Source organism: Nyctereutes procyonoides, unplaced genomic scaffold, assembly GCF_905146905.1.
Source record: "Nyctereutes procyonoides isolate TBG_1078 unplaced genomic scaffold, NYPRO_anot_genome, whole genome shotgun sequence".
Classification (NCBI taxonomy): Eukaryota; Metazoa; Chordata; class Mammalia; order Carnivora; family Canidae; genus Nyctereutes; species Nyctereutes procyonoides.
The window spans coordinates 4,256,205-4,276,776 of NW_026575125.1; the positions used below are offsets into that span (position 1 = coordinate 4,256,205).

General features: G+C 49.1%; 1 protein-coding gene across 3 annotated transcripts in view; it reads right to left on the minus strand.

The window, feature by feature from the left end:
- Positions 1 to 20,572, minus strand: part of PUDP (pseudouridine 5'-phosphatase) — a 142,102-nt gene that overhangs the window by 79,187 nt on the left and 42,343 nt on the right. For all 3 annotated transcript variants that reach the window (XR_008666069.1, XM_055337428.1, XM_055337429.1), the window contains exon 3: positions 4,840 to 5,069. Coding sequence is in view for 2 of the 3 variants with exons in the window: in XM_055337428.1 (XP_055193403.1) it covers positions 4,840 to 5,069 (230 nt within the window). In the remaining variant the exon portion in view is untranslated. The remainder of the gene's footprint in view (positions 1 to 4,839; positions 5,070 to 20,572) is intronic.

The window sequence follows — 20,572 nt, forward strand, 5'->3', positions numbered from 1 at the left end:
GAAAGTGGTGGTGAGGCCTGGCCAGGGATAGTGGAGGCTGCTGGGTCCCCGACGCCCCTGGAGGTGGCAATGGCAGACTACGATGGCACGGTGACTCTCCTCACCCCCAGAAGGTGCTCCAGTACGGTCATGCCTCTGCTGGGGGTATTGGCAGTGGGAGGCTAAATAACTAAGGAACATCCAATCACGTAAAACATTCAGGGCCCAGCACAGCTCACCTGGCCAAACACTCAGGGCCCAGCACAGCTCACCTGGCCATCAGTTTAATTTTAAATTTGACACAAGCAATGCATATGCTTGCTTCCCATTATTCTGGGTGGTTCTTCACGGACCCAAAAATGACAGTGGCACATTGACAGGCCACACCTGTCTGTAGACTCTGGGGACAGACACAATGTATAGTAAAAAGAGGCACTGAGAGTGATTCTTAAGTTAACACGTTTCCTTGTCAGGTGGTCACGTAAAACATATTAACAGCCCACAGCAAAAAGCCAGCTCAGGTGATTACTTCTGTAATTGAGGGAATGGTCTTAGTTTTCCAGGAAAAAGACATTATTCAATTACAACTCACCAACTAAAATGCACTTAATTTTTTTTCTCTTTATGTATATAAACACTTAATGTGAAGAACATCCTTGAAAACAAAATAAAATAAAAGAGAAATTGTGGCACCCGGGTGGCTCAGTGGTTGCATGTCTGCCTTTGGCTCAGGGCGTGACCCTGGGGTCCTGGGATCCAGTCCTGCATCGGGCTTCCTGCATGGAGCCTGCTTCTCCCTCTGCCTATGTCTCTACCTCATTCTCTCTCTCCCTCGCTCTCTGTGTGTGTCTCTCATGAACAAATAAATAAGATCATTAAGAAATAAATAAAGAAGAATTTTTTTAAAAAACCCTAAAACTCAGTTCTTAACATTAACAAGAAAACTAAAAGAGGCCATGTTGTAACTAATATGCTTCTTGGAATCGATTTCAGGATTAGTTGTAATAAACGTCAACCAACAAATCACACATACACGACGCCACCCTTTTTATTCTGCACCAGAGATGTGCATCTTTGTGGACTGGGAACTCGAGTGGAGAACCACACAGCCCGAGGGCCTGGGGGTGACTCCCAGCTTGTCCCACAAACCGCCTTGGGGCCTGGAGCCTTGGCGCTCACGCCTGCAAGTCTGCAGAAGCGCGTGTGCCATGGGAGCTGGAGCCCAGGGGACCGCGGCTCACGGGGTCTCCCCACGGGGTGTCCAACAGCCGGGGGAGGACACGCCAACTGCCTCCTTGGCACGCGGCAGGCACTCAATGAGTCCTCGTTAGTGCTGAGGAGGCTTACGGGGACTTGTGGAGATGGCACCGTTTCTGCTTATTTTTAGCACAAAAGAATGACACATGCATGGCTTAGACATAATGGTTTCAGTGAGAACTTGTTTCACGCCAGCTCCGTTAGGCATTATCTCCTGGCAAAATGGTAACTAACGCTTCACCATCATTTCTCCTTCCCGTTACACTGCTTGTTTTTTACTCCTCTGTTACTACTACTGTCCCTAATTAACTGGATGACACCCACCGCATAATAAATCCCCAATGGCAACTGTGAATCTCTCCAGCGACTTAATAATCGTATGAAACGCCCTTGAACTTGGCAGGCGCGCTACTCTTATGCGCCTGCACTGCATCAACGAGAAAGCAGCAGGACATGTTCTAAGAAGCTTCTCATATTTCAGCAGCCGTCTTTGCAAGTGCTTCGTGTATTAGGTAGAAGAAAGAATCCAAGTACAAAATTAAGGGGGTGCCCACCACAAGGAGCCTGTTAAAACCTTCCGCTGGTATCACCACATGCGGATGGCCCGAAGAGAAACCCAAAAAGCCTGGACTGTATTTGCCTAAGAAATATGACAAGAAAGGTTTCATTTCTGCAAGACAAATACACACATAAACAAACACGGATTAGCAGCAAGGGTAACGTCTAGAACACTTTATGAGCTAAATTACCGTTCAGATCTGCAATTGCTCATTTTTCTTTGACAAGTCTAAAACAAACACTGTCAGTGAGAAGACACACAGGGATGTGCAGACAGTATGGGAGCGCCGGAGCTCTGCGTTCACTTTGCAGCTGTGCCTTCGCTTTGCACGGTTTCCTCGCAAATGGCCTCATGCAAAGTGAGTACGTGAGAGCGAGCACGTGCTTTCCCCATCGACTATTTCCCTACGCGCTTTGAAACACGGAAATACCACGTTCCAGTGATATGGTGCCTTGCAAAAGGAGGACGGCTATCACAGGAGGCATCGTACTCTCTTTTTTCCCTTTAACTGCTTCCGCCTTACAAGCAGCTCACGTGAGGGCCACTATCCCACTATCCTACATAGCGTTTATCAGGTCCTACAGATCGTAACTAAGGGAGGTGCCTACAGACGCTGGAGCACTCTGCGACCCAGTCTGTCCAGTGTGGCCGCTTCTAGTCCCTTGTGAACAAACAGCAACTTGCACCAAACAGTAAAATGGCTCTCCTGGCAGGAGGGCTTCATAATGTGAAGGTGCAGAGCAGCTCAGGAAGCGAGGTTCTTAGGAAAGAGAATGAATTTCTATGGTACTTGCAGTAGGATGCCAAGCATGCGGGCGTATCAATGGCCTGACACAGGAAGCGGACACTCCTTCCATCTCAGATCTGTCCGGGCAGCCCTGGAAAGAAAGGGGCTTGTCTTTCACTCTACGGCCTAGAGGCCGGGTGACCGTGGGCTCGTCCCTCATCACCAACTGTGGTTGAGCCGTATTCAGTCATGAGATTTGAACCAGTCCATGTCTGTGTATCGATGACACTATGGTGGTACTTCTATCACTCAATGATCCTTCATGGCTGTGATGTCATAAAAAAACATGTTTGGTCTCTGTCACTGGCTCCTGGCACAGAAGTCCCAAAATCCTTGGAATTTCTTGAGCAATTGGAGCATCTTTGTTATTTGTGATCAACCCCTTTCTTGAGTTTCCGCTAATTGAGTGACTGTCCCTGGTTACTGAGATGGCTCTGGGCCGGGCTCCAGAAAGACCAAGGCACGGTTAGAGGGATGGACCTTCCAGCCCCAGCGTCTATGTAACGAAACCTGCAATACGAGCCCCAGAGCAAGGGGTTCGCAGAGCTTCTGGCTTGAGGGACACACTGAGGTGCTGGGACAGGTGCACCCGGAGGGCATGGGAGCCTAGTGTCCCCAGCCACCCAGCCCTTGTCCCAACCATCCCCTCCCCAGGGCTGCTCCCGAGTTGTATCCTTCCTGACACATCAGAAAACACACGCGAGATGTCTCCCTGGGTGCCGTGCCTCATTCTAGTGAGCGACTGAAACTGAGAAAGGGGGCTGAGCATTCCATCCCACGCCCAATTTGTCATTGGCCAGGCAGAAGGGTGGCTGGCAGGGGCACCCCATATCTGGGTAGCACGCTGTGGACCGAGCCGCGAGGCTGGGGGTATGTGTGGATTCAGGCGCCTGGTCTGAGACAGGAAGTGAAGTGTGGGAAGGCGCACAGAGGAGCACCTGATGCACACACGGTCACTGCCTTGCATGCTCCTCGGAGGGAGGTGGACCCCGAGACAAGCAACGCAAAACACAACAAAAAAAACAACATGTGCCAGTCACTCGGCTTCAGCTGGAAGAGGGTTTTGAGTCATTCTTGTGGTCTGAATGGTGCCTGTCATTTGTGTCAGAAAAGGGCCACATCCCATCTCTGGCTCTCTGCAGAGTGAGGGGAGGAGACAGCCGGAAAAGAACTGTCACGAACTGTTCCTCCCTGAACTGACTGTAACCCCAAGTCCTGAAAACCAGAGACCAACAGGGAACACAGAGCCCACTGTCTCCCTGAGCAATGCCCACCCTGCTGCCGGCACTCACACATCACCCACAGAAACACCTTGTCAACTAAGGCCCCATGGAGTTCTGCAATGTGCTCAGGCACACAGTCAGACCTCAGCCCGCCCCCTCTCAGGACCATCTCCCTGTGGTTCTGGAATATACACGAGCACACAGTCAGACCTCAGCCCGCCCCCTCTCAGGACCATCTCCCTGCAGTTCTGGAATCTGCACGACACACAGACCTCAGCACCCCACCACCACCACCGAAGACCATCTCCCTCTTGCTCTGGAATTTGCATAAGCACACAGTGGAGGCTAAGTATCCATCCTAACAGTATCAGTGCAGAGAGGAGAATCTGAAGCAAAGCTGAGTAAACACTATCCACCAGCTCTAAACGAGGTTCCACGTTACTGAAACTCTCTGCTTCATCTCCAGTGTGGACTCTGTGTAATGAAGTATTGCACACAGGCTGGAGAAAGGACACTGGAGCACAAAATCTATGAGTGCCCCCATCCTGCAGAAAAAGACACCTGGAAACTTCATGATAAAAACAGTGGTCACTATGAGCAAAATCCTGGCAGTAACAAAATAGCCCTCAACAAGCATTTGGGGAGAGCACAGTGGGTCTTGATGATTTACATGTGTGTTGAAATCCATATGCTCCTTGAAGTCTGCTCATTCCAAACAAGGACGATGTCCTGCCACCCTTCCTTGCAAACCATTCATTGGGCAGTGTTCTACCAAAGATAAGCTTCTATGATCACGTCCGTGCATCCCAGATCACTGACCTGGTGACGCGGGGAGACATGCTCCCCCACAAACTGATGTGACCTTACCATCCCCTGGCCACCCCACTGCCCTTCTCGCCAAGCATTTGGAGTTCTGCACAGTGACCCTCCAACGGTGAACACAAGGCCCTCTGGTAGTGGGCAAAACCCACCTTGGTGGTGTGCTGGGCAACAGGGCCGCTGGGGCCACTTCTCATCACTGAAGAAAGGCTTACCTTCTCCATGGGAGGAGGAGGAGAAAATCTCTTGGCACAGGCGAGAAATATGTCAGGATCCGGTTTCCCATTCTTCACTTCGGGGTCATCCCCCAGAACGATGTGGTCAAACAAGCTGAAGAATTCCTTGTGTCTGCTGGTCTTCATCTCGAACGACAGTAAGCTGGAGCTGGTGGCAACGGCCAAGGGCACGCCATGCTCTCTCAGGTGGTGGATCAATTTTTCTACTCCTGGGGAGGAGAAGGGAAAGCCTTGAGTGAGGTGGAGGAGGTGGAGGGCCACAAGGCCCCCTGAGGAGGCTGTGCTAGCTCTGTGACCTGGACTCTTTGCCACCTGTTCTCAGGAATGACGTGATCTGACACAGATTTCCGGAACGGGCTGCGGGGGGAGGGGTTCAGGGCTCTGCAACACACCTACTCAAAAGAAGACTCAAAAAGCAATTCAGGGTTCGCTATAGCATTTCCCCAAGTAACAGAAGGCAATTTTACTGGAAAGAAACAGGGCTTTGTTTGCTGGTCCTCTTTTGCTGAGACGTGGAAACCAGGCAGACTGAGCCCAGGGAGGTGCCTCTGCACTTGGTGGACCATGTTTTGTTCTGTTTTGTTTCTTTCCTGGAGCAATGAATATGCAATAATCATGCTGTGGGTGTTTTCTGAGAAAACCGGCCATTCTAACGGAAAGCAATTCAGTCATTCGTCACACTGCCGGGGAGAGGAAATCCTGAAAGGGCTTCTACCACAGGCTGAGGACAAAGGCCAGAGCTGAAGGGAGAGCTGCAGGGCTACCTGAGAAGGGAACAGAGAACGAAACAGACTTGCTGAATGCAGCTGAGCAACAGCAGCAACGCATCACCTGGAAGGAACGTTCCCCACACTCTGGGTAACTGTAAGGATTAAGTCCGGGAACAGGCAGGCGAACATCATTATTCAGAGCCGACCGGGAGACGGCTGGTTATCAGAAACGTGTCGAAAACAACAGGACCCCCCACCTTGAAACCTGTGCCGAGCATGACAGTAACGTCTAAATCCACACACGTTATCGAAAATACTCCTGTGAATAATCACATAACCAAGACTGTTTTGGTAACTGCATGAGGCGATGTCCCTAGTTTCTTAATTGCTCCAGAAAAGACGGACACACCCCCTGTTTTCAAACACCTTCAGCTGTTCACGAAGACAACAGACACTGGAGTGCGTGAGCTTTAACAGAAAGAGTCCGGAGATGTTCAAAGGAAGGTGTGGCTCTGAACTCTGCATCAGGACAACGTTAAAACTTTTTTAAAAGGAAAGCACAATCTAGCACTCCGCAGGATGAGAAATTCGTAACGTCTGACACCCAATCAAGAGTTACCATGCCTACACGTAAGCAGACAAACACAACACATGGCCAGGAGGAAAAAAGCAATCAATACAAATGAACAGAGACATGGTTGAGGGGAAGGAATTAGCAGATCATGACTTTCTAGCAGCTTTCTAAACATCATACATATGCCCAAGTTAGAAACCACCAGAGTGGAAAAAATAAAGCAAAAACAAAAATGATATCCAATTACACACTATCTATAGAAAACCCACTTTAAATAAAATATTCAGACAGGTTAAAAATAAACAGATTGGAAACCATATATCTGAAAGTATTAATGAAAAGTAGGGTTCGCTATATTAATAGCAGACAAGTGTGCTTTAAAAGAATGGATGAGGGGATCCCTGGGTGGCTCTGTGGTTGAGCATCTGCCTTCAGCCCAGGGCCTGATCCTGGAGACCCGGGATCGAGTCCCACATCAGGCTCCCTGCATGGAGCCTGCTTCTCCCTCTGCCTGTGTCTCTGCCTCTCTCTCTCTCTCTCTCTGTGTGTGTGACTATCATAAATAAAAATAAAATAAATAAAATAAAAAAGAATAAAAGAATGGATGAGGAGTCTTGGAGATAACTAGAGACGTTTCATAATGACAAGTAGGTCAATTGATCAACAAGACATAATTCTAGATGTGTATGTATCTTATAACAGAGCTTCAAAATACATAGAGGAGAAACTAATAGAAGTGAATGCAGAGACTGAGGATTTAAACTCCTGTCACTAGTTGATAGAACAAGTAGACAGCAGGATACAGCAGACTTCAAAAACACTATCAAGCAACTTAACTGAACTGACATTTATATAACACTTCACCCGAAATAGCAAAACACAAATTATTTTCAAGTGCACCTGGAACACGCAACAAGCTAGAACATGAATCCATGAGCTACAAAAAAAAAAAAAAAAATTTACAGTAATTGAAACCGTTCAAACTATGTTCCCTGACCATAAAAGAATTAAAGCAGTTATTAATAACTGAAGTGTATGTGGAAAAAAATATTTGGACATTAAACAACACACTTCTATGACAAATATGAATCAAAGATGAAGTCACAAAGGGCAATTAGATATTTTCTAGAGAACAAAAAGATAACATCGAAATTTGAGGGATGTGGCTAAAACAGTGTTTAGAGGAAAACTGATGGCACTAAACACTTGTATTACAGAAGATGGTCAGAAACCAGTAATTTAAGCCAAAAAAAGATGAGAAGAAAGACCAGTGATGTAAGCAAGCTTCCACCCTGAGAAAGTGAAGGACGAAAGTACAATCAAGTTAAAAGAAAAGAAAAGGAAGAAAAAAATAAGGGGGGAAATAAATGAAATCACATGAAAGAGAATACAGAAAATCAATTAAACCAAAAGCGAGTCCTTTGAAAAGTTCAATTTAACTGGCAGATTGTTAGCCAAACTGATCAAGAAGAAAAAAAGAAAGAAGATCCAAATTTAACGGCGCTAGTAATCGAACAGACGGCATAATGACAGGTCCTTAAATTCATTAAATGGATTAAGAGATGCTACTATGAGCAACTTTATGCCAATACACTCAACAGCTTAGATCAAGTGGACAGACTTTTTGAAAGAGACAAAGCTCACTCAAGAAGACAGTAATAACCTCAACAGCCTTATACCTAGTAAGGCATTTGTAGTTAAAAGACTTACTCGTATCTGGGATTGGATGGCCTCATTGGTGAACTTAGCACACAGCTGAGGAAGAAACAACACCAATTCTGAGCAAGCTTTTCAGAACACAGGAGGGAACATGCCCCAGCTCATTTCACAAGACCAGGTATTTCTCTGATACGAGAGCTGGACAAAAGGCAGACAAGAAAACCAGAGTATATCCCACCTCAATACCGTCACACCTAAAGACAGTTTCAGCCGTCGCTAGCCTTCTACGTCATCAGTTTCCATGCAGTTTGAATACATGAGTTGAAAGTATGAAGATGCCAAAACACTCAATGAGGTTGCAACAACCATTGATTAATATCATGGATTAAATCGATTAGCTAAATTTCAATTAGAAACCTTTACTTAACTGGCGGGTGGCAGGAAGGAACGCTTATAATAAAAATACAGCCAATAACAAAACTTTGTCTGGATATAGTAATAAAAGGTGAGTCTTGTTAACCGTGGAAAAAAAAAAAACAAACTGCCACTTGTTCTAGGAGTAAAAATGGGCTCACCCGGGAACAGCAGAGAATCATAATCCAGCACAAGCGAGCTACAGCAAATCCACAGGCAGGTCCAACAAACAATAAACGGGGGCATTATTTTACGGAGAAGTGAGGAAGTTGGACACGTTTTTGTGGACAAACGTGCACCGGAGAAAATTCAGAGTCCAGAATGATGACGGTTTCTCACGGGCTGACTTGCAGGGGTGGCAGGTTTCTGGGAGGAGAGGCAGGGTACATGTCTCCCCGCTGGGGCCTCGAAGTGATGACTGTTTGTGCTAAGGATTCTCCTGTTCACGCTGTAATTGATCGTTCTTTCTGTGATTGACACTGACTGGGACTGCTTCACCCACCAGCCTTCCCTTCTAGTATCCTGCATGCACTTTAGGGAACTTTTTCCCTATATATGTTCCCGGTCTCAAAATGATATGAATTTAAAACAAGATTTTCAAATTACTAAATTACACTAGAATAAACCAACATTTAAAAAAAATGGACCGCATTTAAACACCCTGCTCTCTGTAAAACCCACAGGAAAAGACAGTTTTGCTGAAAATATTCTTTTGTGCTACCATTTTTTTAAAAAAAATCAAACACAGTTCCTATCACGTTAGCTAATCTCGTGAACATTTCCAGCTCTGGGAATGTTTTGTAATGTTCCTGATGGAACAGTACAGAAATATGCATAAACAAGTGCACAGCAACAAACCTCTACAGCAGGGAACATACTCAAAATCTGTACAGATAGGGGAATGGGTCACAAACGGTTCTGCAGGACTGTTTTTAAATGATACTGAGCGTCCTGAACGTGGTTGAGAGCAGAGTGAACGTGACCCAAGGGAAGGATGTGACCACAGTCCTCGGGTGGGACATTAGGCAAACAGGCATCCTCTTCATGCTCAATGTTATCACCCAACAAATCGCAATGATCAGCATTCCTCGTGGAGCTGCTCCAGGGGAGTGCAAGTACACGGTCACACACGTAAAATCACCTGGGTGACTACTTGACCGGCATGACCGTAAGACCCGTATAAACGTTGGCCATTGTCTGATCATCAGGCAAAACCTGAAGATATCATCACTAAGAAATCATTTGAGTCTCTGGAGATATAGCTGGCTGACTCGTTAAAAAAAAAAAAAAAAAAAAACACACACACGAAAAAAACAAAACTCCTGTATCTTTTAACTACTGTACACCACCTTTCTCTTACTCAGTCCCTGGCCCTGAGAAGTAAAAGACTAAAAATGAAAGTGGAGTTCTGTCCTGCAGGGAAGCTGGTTAATTAAGTATATAAATGAAATCCCGCTAACGGCCTCTGGCCCTTGGTGTGCTTGGGTTGGTGTAAGGGAAGGGCATGGAGACATGCGTATTGCTACAAAGAATCAGCTCTCAGAGGATATTCATCTACAGGGGAAGAAATAAGAAATGTGAAGACTCAGCAGTCTTGATAGGGAGAATGCTTTCCTCTTACTTCATCCTAACGACCTAAGATGGATGAGAGAGAACATGGATGCTGCCGTTAAAATGGATTTGAAAAAGGAGAAATGTAGAAAAGACGGAGCGCTGACGTGAGTTAAGGTATTTCTTTGGCATTCACTCACTGAGCAGATATATCCGCGGACATCCCACTAGCTCAGGCCTTCTGTTTAGCACGTCACCCTAAATGCAAAGACCTATAGTGAGGAGTTAAAAATGGGGCGGAGGGGAAACGCCTGCAGAGATGTGCATGCCCCTAGGAACTGTGGTGTGGGCGCAGAGTCTAGGGGTCTCTGGAGTTAGGCCTAGGAAGACAATGGCATGTGCCACTGGGGCCATGCCATGCGGTCAGCTGATGAACACCACCCAGCTACCCAGAGTTAAAACAGACACCAGCGCTGTCCTGGGACCAGATATACTGTGTAGGACTCTGCCCAGCCTAGACCCCCTACACCTGCATTCTGGTGACAGCTGTGGCCCTTCTTTACCCGACCCACCCGCGGGGAAGGGCCTCTCCTGGAAGGTCGCACAACTGCCTGCTGGGTAGGTAGGTGAACACCTTGATCTGACAGATCAAAGGCCTGTGATCAGGTGTAGTGGGTTGACTGGTGACGCCCAAAGAAGATATGTCCAAGTCCTAACCCTGGGTCTAATGACCTTATTTGAAACAAAGGTCTTTGTAGATATGGCGAAGGGTCTTAAGAATACGATCCTCCTGGATTTAGGATGGGTCTTAAATGCAATGGCTAACATTTTAATCTGTCTGGGCTGTTAGTACACAACCCCCAGGATGGGTGATTTAAAGACAACAGATTTTTATTTCTCGGAGTTCTGGAAGTTGGTAGGCAGGATAAAGGCACCACAGATTCTGAAGCTGGTGAGGCCCCCTTGGCCCACGATGAACAGGTCACTGTGTCTTCACATGGTGGAAGGAGTGGGCTAGTGGGTCCAGACGGTGGGTCCGTCTTAGAAGGGCAATAATCCCATTCGTCAGGGTTCCACCCTCATTACCTGATCATACCTCCTGACAACCCTACCTCCTAATACCTTCACACTGGGGGACTAGGGACTCAATCTATGAATTTTGTGGCGGGCACACACATTGACTCAATCTATGAATTTTGTGGCGGGCACACACATTCAGACCACAGCAACTGTGTCCCCATTAGCCAAGAGGAGAGGCAGGGAGATGGCCCTGTGTCCATGGATGCAGAACATGGAGGGATGCAGCCCCGAGCTCATGAATGCCTGGAGTCCTCAGAAGCTGGGAGACACAAGGAAGGATCCTTCACTAAGCTTCAGGAGGACGTATGGTCCCATACAGATGCTCTGCATTCTGGGAGGAAGATGCTCTGGGAATCTCTAGCTACCGACTCTAAGACCCAAAGAGCCTGCAAGGGGCGGTCAGTGCCCTGGGCGTGGAAGGTGCTGGGAGACGGTGGAGCGATGGTTCTCAGCAGGGGTATTTTGACACCTGTGCTCACTCAGAGGAGACCGTCGGCAGTGCCTGGACTTACACTTGACTGATTTCTAGTCAGTGCGTTGAGATGGAAGGCCCACAGGCAGTGTTCATAGTCCTAGGGGAGATGAACTCATATGGACTCACACTAAGGCCAGGCCCTTTCACAGCTGCATTCTAATTCCTTCTGCCCTAAGTATGGGGACAGTGATGGAGAGGACCATACATTCTACCCTCGTGCCAGGATGCAGGATTGGAACGACACGCTCTTCTTAAGTGATGACAATTCAGGTGACGGGCTCCCCTTCCAAGAAGCGATGTTTCCCTGTGAACGTACCTGAGAAGCACCGGAATCCCCATCAGCCTCACACCGTATTCAAGTGGACATGACAAGGATTGCCTGGTCTACCATTTTATTTAAGGCACTGGTCCTCAAGTCGGAGGGATAGTTTTGCTCCCACCCCTGCTGACAGACATTTGGCAAGGTCTGGAGGGTTTTTTTTTTGTTGTTGTTGTTGTTGTTGTTTGCTTTTTTGTTGTGGCAACTGAGGAAGGGAATGCTCCTGGCACCTGGTAGGTGGAGACCAAGGATGCTGGCCACTATCCACCCTACAGTGCACAGGACACCCCACAAGCAGAATGATGCAGACCCAAATGTCACCACTGCTAAGGCTGAGAAGCCCTGCCTTAGCATGAGAGACTCTGCTAAGAGGAACTTGGGCTCTTCCCACAAGTCCAGCATCAGAGCAGGCCTGAGGGCACAATAAGAAATAAGAAAGAACAGTCCCGTTTTCCTCTGATCCAGGGTTCATAGCCTTGAGAGGGCTCCACCTGCCCGCAAGTCACAGTGCGCTCATGACAATGTTTCATGTCCACCTCCTCTACTTCTCTGTAACTCCACCATTGTCTGAGGTCACACGGACCTGGCGTGAGTCCCGCTCTCCCAGCTCCTGCGTGTCTTTCACTTTTTTCACTCTGAAAGCTGGGTTGTTTATAAAATGGGATGGGGTTGGATATCCTCATCCCATGGTTCCAGGCAAGATAAAGTCACTACTACGGACTGAAGTCCCCCCCATGAAATTCCCGTTAAAGCCCTAAGCCCCAAAGGGGTGGTGCTGGAGATGGGGAGTTTTGGAGGTGACTGGGGTTCTATGAGGCCATGAGGTGGAGCCCCCTGATGAGATCAGTGCTCTTATAAAAAAAAGGAAGACAAAAAAAAATTAAAATTAAAAAAAAAAAAAAAGGAAGACATACCTCACCAGAACCCAGCACGTTGGCACCCACACCTTGGACCTCCAGCTTCTAGAACAGTGAGAAATAAATGTCTGTGACTTACGACGCCCAGTCCATGGTATTTTGGTATGGCAGCCTGAGCTAAGACACAAACGTGAAAACATTATGCTCAGGCTACACCCTCAAGTCTTGGAAGATGCTGGATACAGTTAGTGTCCTTCTGTTATTAAACTTGGCAGAGGAGGAAAGTTCCCCTCTGTTGTATGGCTCAGATGCAATCCCTAGCTGACCCTCCCACACATCACGTTTGCAACCTTGTCACCCCACAATGAAGCCCACAAGCCAACCAGGCCTACAGAGATTGGGAGCCAACCTTCCAATCAGGTTTCTGGGGTGTACAGAGTTGAAGAGTGTTGTCCCCCAAATTCATGTCTGCCTGGAACCTCAGAATGTGATGTCATTTGGAAATAGGGTCTTTGTAGGTGTAAATGGTTGAAAATCAAGAGATGAAGTCATCTTCGATTTACAGGGTGAGCCCTAAGTACGACAACCGGTGTCCTTATAAGGAGAAGATGCAGAAATGTGGGGAAGAAGGCCATGTGAAGACAGAGGCAGAGATGGCAGGGACGCGGCCACAAGCCAAGGGAAGCCGGGAGCCCGCAGAAGCTGGACAAGGAAGGAAGGACTCTCTCTCCTAGTGCTGGGTTGGGGCCCAGCTGGGAGCCTTAGACAAGTGAAAGGTATCATCTGAGGTAGGCCTTTTCCTTGGTGGGCCTTTGCTAGGTTAGTGTTTGCATCTTTGCTGTGAGGCGGCTCACGTCTCTGGAGAAGAGCATTCCAGGATCTTGCTGGTTGTTCAGCTGAAGGGGCCTCAGTGGGCAGATGTCCCCCTCATCTTCAATGTTGTCTGCATCCTCCGTGTGTCTTATCATTGGCCATCTGAAGCCTCTCTGGTTCAGTTCAGAAAAAGAATACTGTGTTCTGCCCAGAGTGGAGGAGGATGGCATCTTGGATACAGAAAATGGGGTAGAGGACCCAGGTTTCCAGCTACCCTGCATCCAAGATTTCAACCCGCCCTGCAGTGCTTTTTGCCCTATTTTATCCTGCCTTCGCTGAAACATGCATCCAGCCTGCTGCCTATTCTCAAATGGGAAAATAGTCAAAAGAAGACTGTTTCGTGACACATGAAAAAGATTTGAGATTCAAATGTCAAGAGTCCACACAGAAAGCTTCGTGGGAGCACAGCCACACTCATTCATTATCTCTGCGTACTGCTGCTTTCAGCTCAAAAGGTAGAGATAAGCAGTTGACAGGAACATCGTGCATGGTCTACAAAGCCAAAAACACAGAAAAAGTTTGCCTACCTCTGCTCCATAGCAAACAGATCTTGTGCACACACCTGAGAAAAAACACTTGAAAGGACACGCAAATGAGAGGTAAGTTTCATAGTGAAGGAGGCCAGCCAGGCATTGAGAACTAAGTCCTCTGCCTCTGAGCCAGGGATGCTAGCGAGAAGTATCATAGTTCACAGGGATTCTTCTGGAGACCTTACCAGGGAACTGTCATTTCAGAAAAGGGATCCACAGTCCCAGCGCCGTCTTCTAGCTTGCACTGAACTAACTACTCGGGAATCATGCTCCAATCACTGGAGCATTAGTAGAGCCAACTGTCCAAACAATGTTGAGGTTAAGTGTCTATAGTACGTACGTATCGTACACACTGTAAAATATAACGGGGTAACCGGTGGGGAAATGCAGAGCACACAGGTACATTAATGTTTATAAACGTCTAAAGTTCAATTCCTGTGCTGTCGTTAAATCTCATTACGGATGTTGGATAATTTACCACACACCGAATATTTTATTCATCAGAGGTTCACCATTTCAGTGCAACTGGAAAGGAGCATAATTTTTGAATCTGCAAAATATTTTCTCCATCTTCTGAAATTTAGTCTGCAGGAATCCCTAATGGGCAAAAATTGTGTTTATAAAAATTAAATCACTCCAATACACCAACATGCCGAAAATCTCCTTATTAAACGGCCCCTTCAATACACTGTGCGTGGACAGAGAAAAATCAGTCAAGTAAGATTCACATGACCCAGAGAGTATGTGAGTTGTAAGCAGCTGCACATTATTTTCCGAGATGTGGGACATTCAGGAAATGACCATTTCCAGCAAGTTGGGTAGTTAAGGGACACTTTGAGCACATGCATGCATTACGAGACTCCATGAAACAGCCTTTACGCTCGGGAGCCCCGTCCTTACACTAGCAATGACAGGGGTCATTACGGAGGCTCCGCAACGGGTGTGGCTGGCCGTCGGTGCTGAAGGGAGGGTGCAAGGGAACACCTGGCAGTCTGTTCTTGGTGTATCTTCTCACCTGACTGGAGTAACTCGGGCCTTCTAGGTTTGCACGAATTCCAGAAAAACTGCAGAAAACGGGGACACTCTTTTTAAAAATACTGAGTTTTGAGGTTTTCGTCCATATGTTTTGTTACTATTTGAAGAGAGTGTCCAATTACCGCCGACCATTTGACAACAAGGAGGTGGGGGTGCTAAGCCTCTCACAGTTAAAAAATGCACCCGTAACTCTGACTGTCCCCAACATTAACTACCAAGAGTCTGCCGATGATAGAAACAGCCAATCAACACATATTTTGTATGTGATATATACTATGTTCTTACAGCATAGTAAGCTGGAGAAAAGAAGAAATAATTAAGAAAATCATAGGGCCTCCTGGGTGGGTCAGCGGTTCAGCGCCGCCTTCAGCTCAGGGCATGATCTTGGAGACCCAGGATCGAGTCCCACATCGGGCTCCCTACAGGGAGCCTGCTTCTCCCTCTGCCTGTGTCTCTGCATGAGAGAGACATGAATAAATAAGATATTTTTTCTCTCTCTCCATGTCGCTTATGAATAAGTAAGATATTTTTTAAAAATTATGAAAATCATAAAAAATACATTTGCAGTACTGTACTGCATTTACAGAAAAACAGCTGCGCCTTAAGTGGCCCCACGTAGGTCAAGGGTAAACCGTGTTTCAAAACACTGACAACTGTGGGTTAAAATTTCCTTCTGCGCCTCTGTTTATTTGATGGAAAGTTGCTTAAAGTGTTAACTTTATTTACTGTGAATCACTTGTAGTGTCCCTGCTTCTAAGGATCTGCAACTACAAAATCAATGTACAAAATACCTATTTAAATCGCCTTTTCTTTATAGCCCAGGGGAAAAATATCCCAAGAAATGCAGCTAGCTCAGTGAATCTTTGGGAGTCTCTATGATAGCTCCGAATAGTAAGACAAAACTCTTTAGGGTCACTTAGGCAGCCAAGCAGTGGGCGCGCTAGAAAACCCAGCCTCAACTAGTGCGTCTAGTGCACCGCACACCAAGCCACGGAACGCGACGTTCTCCACCCCGGCCGCGCGCTAACGGGCCTCAAGGCCAAGGCCCAGAGCTCACTGCTCTCTTGCCTTCTCTGAAGCTGCGGGCCACCCTCTCGGTGAGATGACGCGGGCCCGGCCGGCACAGAAGGCGGCTAAATCTGCAGACGATACGAAGAGACAGGCAGACCTGGGACTCCAGGGTCTGCACCCGGATGTGCTAAGGGACAAGAAAGGTGAGCACGTGCCAAACAGCTCCCATCCGCAGCAGCTCCTTCTGCCTGCCTCAGGCGTCCAAAAATGCGACCCAAACAACAGCAGATCTGTTGTAAAACAACTTTTACTTCATTGTATGGTGGCCGGTGACACAGCTGTAAGGCCACTGCCACATGGTCGGGGCAGCGGAGCGCGTAGGCCAGGAGCTGTGCATTCTGCAGTGCGAGCGCCACCCTTGCTAGTCTTGGGGCAGGTGACTGGAATCCCGCCGGCCCCGATGGCATCGTCTGTGATATGCAGATGCCACGAGGGACCAGAGGTGGACAGGCACGCACACCTTTGAAAACAGGGAGGACCCGACGCGGGCTGGTCCTCAAGGCTCGCTGGAGACGGTCAGTATCACGGATGCTCACCCACGAGCCACCTGCAGAGCCATGCAGCGTCCTTCTGGGACAGGACAGAGGGAGAGTGTTCTGGGGCCTCTGGGGATGCCCAGGCTCTGTGTTAGTGAGACACACGGACCCGGTAAGTGGCACAGAACCTGCTGATGTCTTCTTCAAACTGCACTCGGCATAAGCCTCATGGGGGTCCTGCAGCCTGTACACAAGCTGCAGTGAACTGTACACAAGCCTGTACACAAGCTGCAATGAACACAAGCCTGTAGCTGCTCCGTGCACGCAGGATGCTCTGTGCACCTCGTGTGCCAGGGACATCCTGCATTTAGGGGCTCACGAAGCACAAGCACCCAGCACCCCAGGAAAGTTCTCACTTGCTTCAAATCTGTCTCGTCCTAGAAACACTGTCAACTTAATTCAAATCATTCAGAATTTTCCTGCTATGAATCACGTATGTGATTTTCTATACATCTACGTGGATGATTTTATTCCTCCAAGGGGTGCATGAGTGAGTGTGAGTCTGCGTATCCGTCTACCCACACATGCAGAGGCATCGTAAGGTCTGCAAGGACACAGCCTTCAGGTGGTTAAGGGGTAAGGAACGGTCACGTCCACGGAGCAGGACTCAGCGGGAGGGGTTTCCAGTGTCTACACTCTTCTAGTATATGAAGCAAGTGTGTGATTTCCCTCATGACAAAAGCAGTAAAAGGACTGACACAGTGATTGCGGCCATGAAGGGACAGCTTCCATATGAATGACTATGCTTTTCTTCCTTTTTTTTTTTTAAGATTTTATTTATTTATTTATTTATTTATCTATCTATCTATCTATTTATCTATCTATCTATCTATCTATTTATTTATTTATTTATCCATGAGAGAGAGAGAGACAGAGAGAGAGGCAGAGACACAGGCAGAGAGAGAAGCAGGCTCCATGCAGGGAGCTCGATGTGGGACTCGATCCCGGGACTCTAGGATCACGCCCTGGGCTGAAGGCAGACGTTCAACTGCTGAGCCACCCAGGGATCCCCTATCCTTTTATTCCTATAGAGACACATTCGACACGTGAAAACCCATGCGGAGACTCAGCTTCCATCCTTACAAGCTGCCAGGGAGCACTTTAAGATTGTTTTCACCTGTGCGGTTCGACAGCCTCAAATGTTCAAGGACCAAGTGTTAACGGAGTTGCAGCCCCGGTCTGTCACGTGAGTACTGATTTTTGGCAGCAGCACGGGTCACTGGGTCTGTGGTCCGCTGAGACCTTCTGGCTCCACCTCAGGTGACGTCCTTCTATCCTGGTCCTCCTCCAGCGTACCTGCCCGCTGCCCGTCACCAAGTGCCACACCCAGAGGGACCCCCTGCGCCCCAGCATGGGGGACTCAGTATGGAACAACTCCCATTCAATATCCCAATGGCTTCCCACTGTAGGAAGCAGCAAACAGATGAGCTCAGGAGCACGGACCCTCAGGAACCGAGCTGAAAGGCCTATTATTACACGAGCACATCCACGAGCAGAGGCCGAGCGTCAAGCTGTCACGGAAGCAAGGGCACTGGCTGCCTGAATCCGCCACGTCCACCCCCTTGCATCTGAACGGCCATGCCCTCCCGGCTCACCACCCTGTATCGTGTGCTCTCCTCAGGTGACCCCAAGGTCAAGCCCAGCCACCGAGCTGCTACTGCTCCAAGCACAGCGTGCCTTACTTTCATCCACACCCAGTCTGCAATTTCCTTCTGATGTGACCCTGTATGCGGCTGTGGGCTTTCACATGCGTAGACCTGCTCGTCCTCCAAACGGACTACACACCCACCCCGGCCGAAGGGTCCCCCTGAGCACCCACTCGGCACTGGATGGTTGGGAGGGCTATGAGATGAGGCACGAGAGCTGCAGGACGGCACCCAGGCACCCAGTGCCTTCGGGCCTAGCTGTGGGGATGAGAGCACGAGCCACAAAGGAGGGGGGCTGTGCACACCCCTGTTGATGGCCTCAGGCAAGTAAGGCTGTAAGAAGCACAGGAGGAGGAAAGGAGGGAAAGAACAGGCACACATGGAGCATCAGACCATCAGACGTCAGGATGCAGGAGGAGCTGGCCTGGCACACGAGGAGGAAGGGATTCGGCAGACAGGGGACGACGTGCCCACGTCTTGGAGGGCTTGCACTGATTGTTCCATGAAGCTGAGCAGAGATGGAGGAGAGCATGAGTGCCTTGTGAGTCCCCCGTGAGGTCCGGGTGCTGCCTGGGGAACCCCCCCCCCCGCACGCCCCAGTTTATGTGCCGGAGCAAGACTCCACCATGGAAACGTACCTCCAGTTTCCAGCGGGGGCGGGGGTGGGGGGCCTGACCCCAAGAGCACTCGGAGAGCCCGGCGGAAGAGTGGGGACTGATCTGCCCCCCGTACCACACACACACACCCCAACCCCAGAGGCCACACACCTGCTAGCTCCCCTCCTCAGCTGCCTGTCCCTGCGGAGGAGCCCTGGACGCCACAGCCCTTGCTGTCCGGTGCACCAGGGCCCCAGCTCGTCATCTGCGCTCTATTCCCCTGCAGGGACGTCCTCAGGAGCAAGGAGGAAGGAGGAAGGGGTGTCCATGGGGAGGAAGCGGTGCAGAGCCGCTTCCCACAGGGCCCACGCTGGGATTGTCACACTCCTCCGACTCGGCCCGGAGGCCATGTCTTGGGGTCTCCTTGTGAATTGCCACAGCCAGAGAAAGAACAGAACAGGGAAGCCTTTTGGAGGATTCCATACCATAGGAGGTACCTCTAAGCCAAGTGACACTTGGAAAATTATGCCAACTACATTATTTTATCAAACTCCAAGAACCTGAGGATGAAGGAATCTGTCGAAGCCAAAATATAGCTTACTGACACCTTTCATGGGGAATGATTTTTAAAAGGTTTTCCTAAAATGCCAAGTCAAGGACTTTCCTAGTGGACTGCAAGATGCACTTCAACTTGTGAACCCATACAACCTATGAAAACCCCAGAAAAGTTAAAACTGATGAGCCATTTTGTCTCTTTTTCTATATTTTTTGGCACAATTCAAAAGAGCTCTGTTTTCATAAAATAACCAAACCGTGCACTAACTCAGGGCTCACATTTACCTATTAAGTCACGTGGAAAACACCTCCAGAGTGTCTGTACTGAGGAGGCGCATGGCCATTGTAGAGGAGAGAGGCTTCCTTTAAGACACAGACCAGCTGATGGGAGAGGGATTCTGGCCAGGTCTGCCTCTGTGTTGAGCCCCATGGGACAGTCCTATCCTGCAGGCAGTAAAGGACACAGCCCTAAATCATACCTGCAGCCTACTACTCCCCGTGATGGGCCCAGGGAGAGACTTTACCCCTGCATCATACCTGGGGGAGCTGCTGCCCCTGGTGATGGGCCCAGGGAAGGTCACACCCTACATCATAACTGGGGGAGCTGCTGCCCCTGGTGATGGGCCCAGGGAAGGTCACACCCTACCTCATAACTGGAGGAGCTGCTGCCCCTGGTGGTGGGCCCAGGGAAGGTCACACCCTACCTCATAACTGGAGGAGCTGCTGCCCCTGGTGATGGGCCCAGGGAGGGACACACCCTACCTCATAACTGGGGGAGCTGCTTCCCCTGGTGATGGGCCCAGGGAAGGTCACACCCTACCTCATAACTGGAGGAGCTGCTGCCCCTGGTGGTGGGCCCAGGGAAGGTCACACCCTACCTCATAACTGGAGGAGCTGCTGCCCCTGGTGATGGGCCCAGGGAAGGTCACACCCTACCTCATAACTGGGGGAGCTGCTGCCCCTGGTGATGGGCCCAGGGAGGGACACACCCTACCTCATAACTGGGGGAGCTGCTGCCCCTGGTGGTGGGCCCAGGGAAGGTCACACCCTACCTCATAACTGGGGGAGCTGCTGCCCCTGGTGATGGGCCCAGGGAGGGACACACCCTACCTCATAACTGGGGGAGCTGCTTCCCCTGGTGATGGGCCCAGGGAAGGTCACACCCTACCTCATAACTGGGGGAGCTGCTGCCCCTGGTGATGGGCCCAGGGAGGGACACACCCTACCTCAT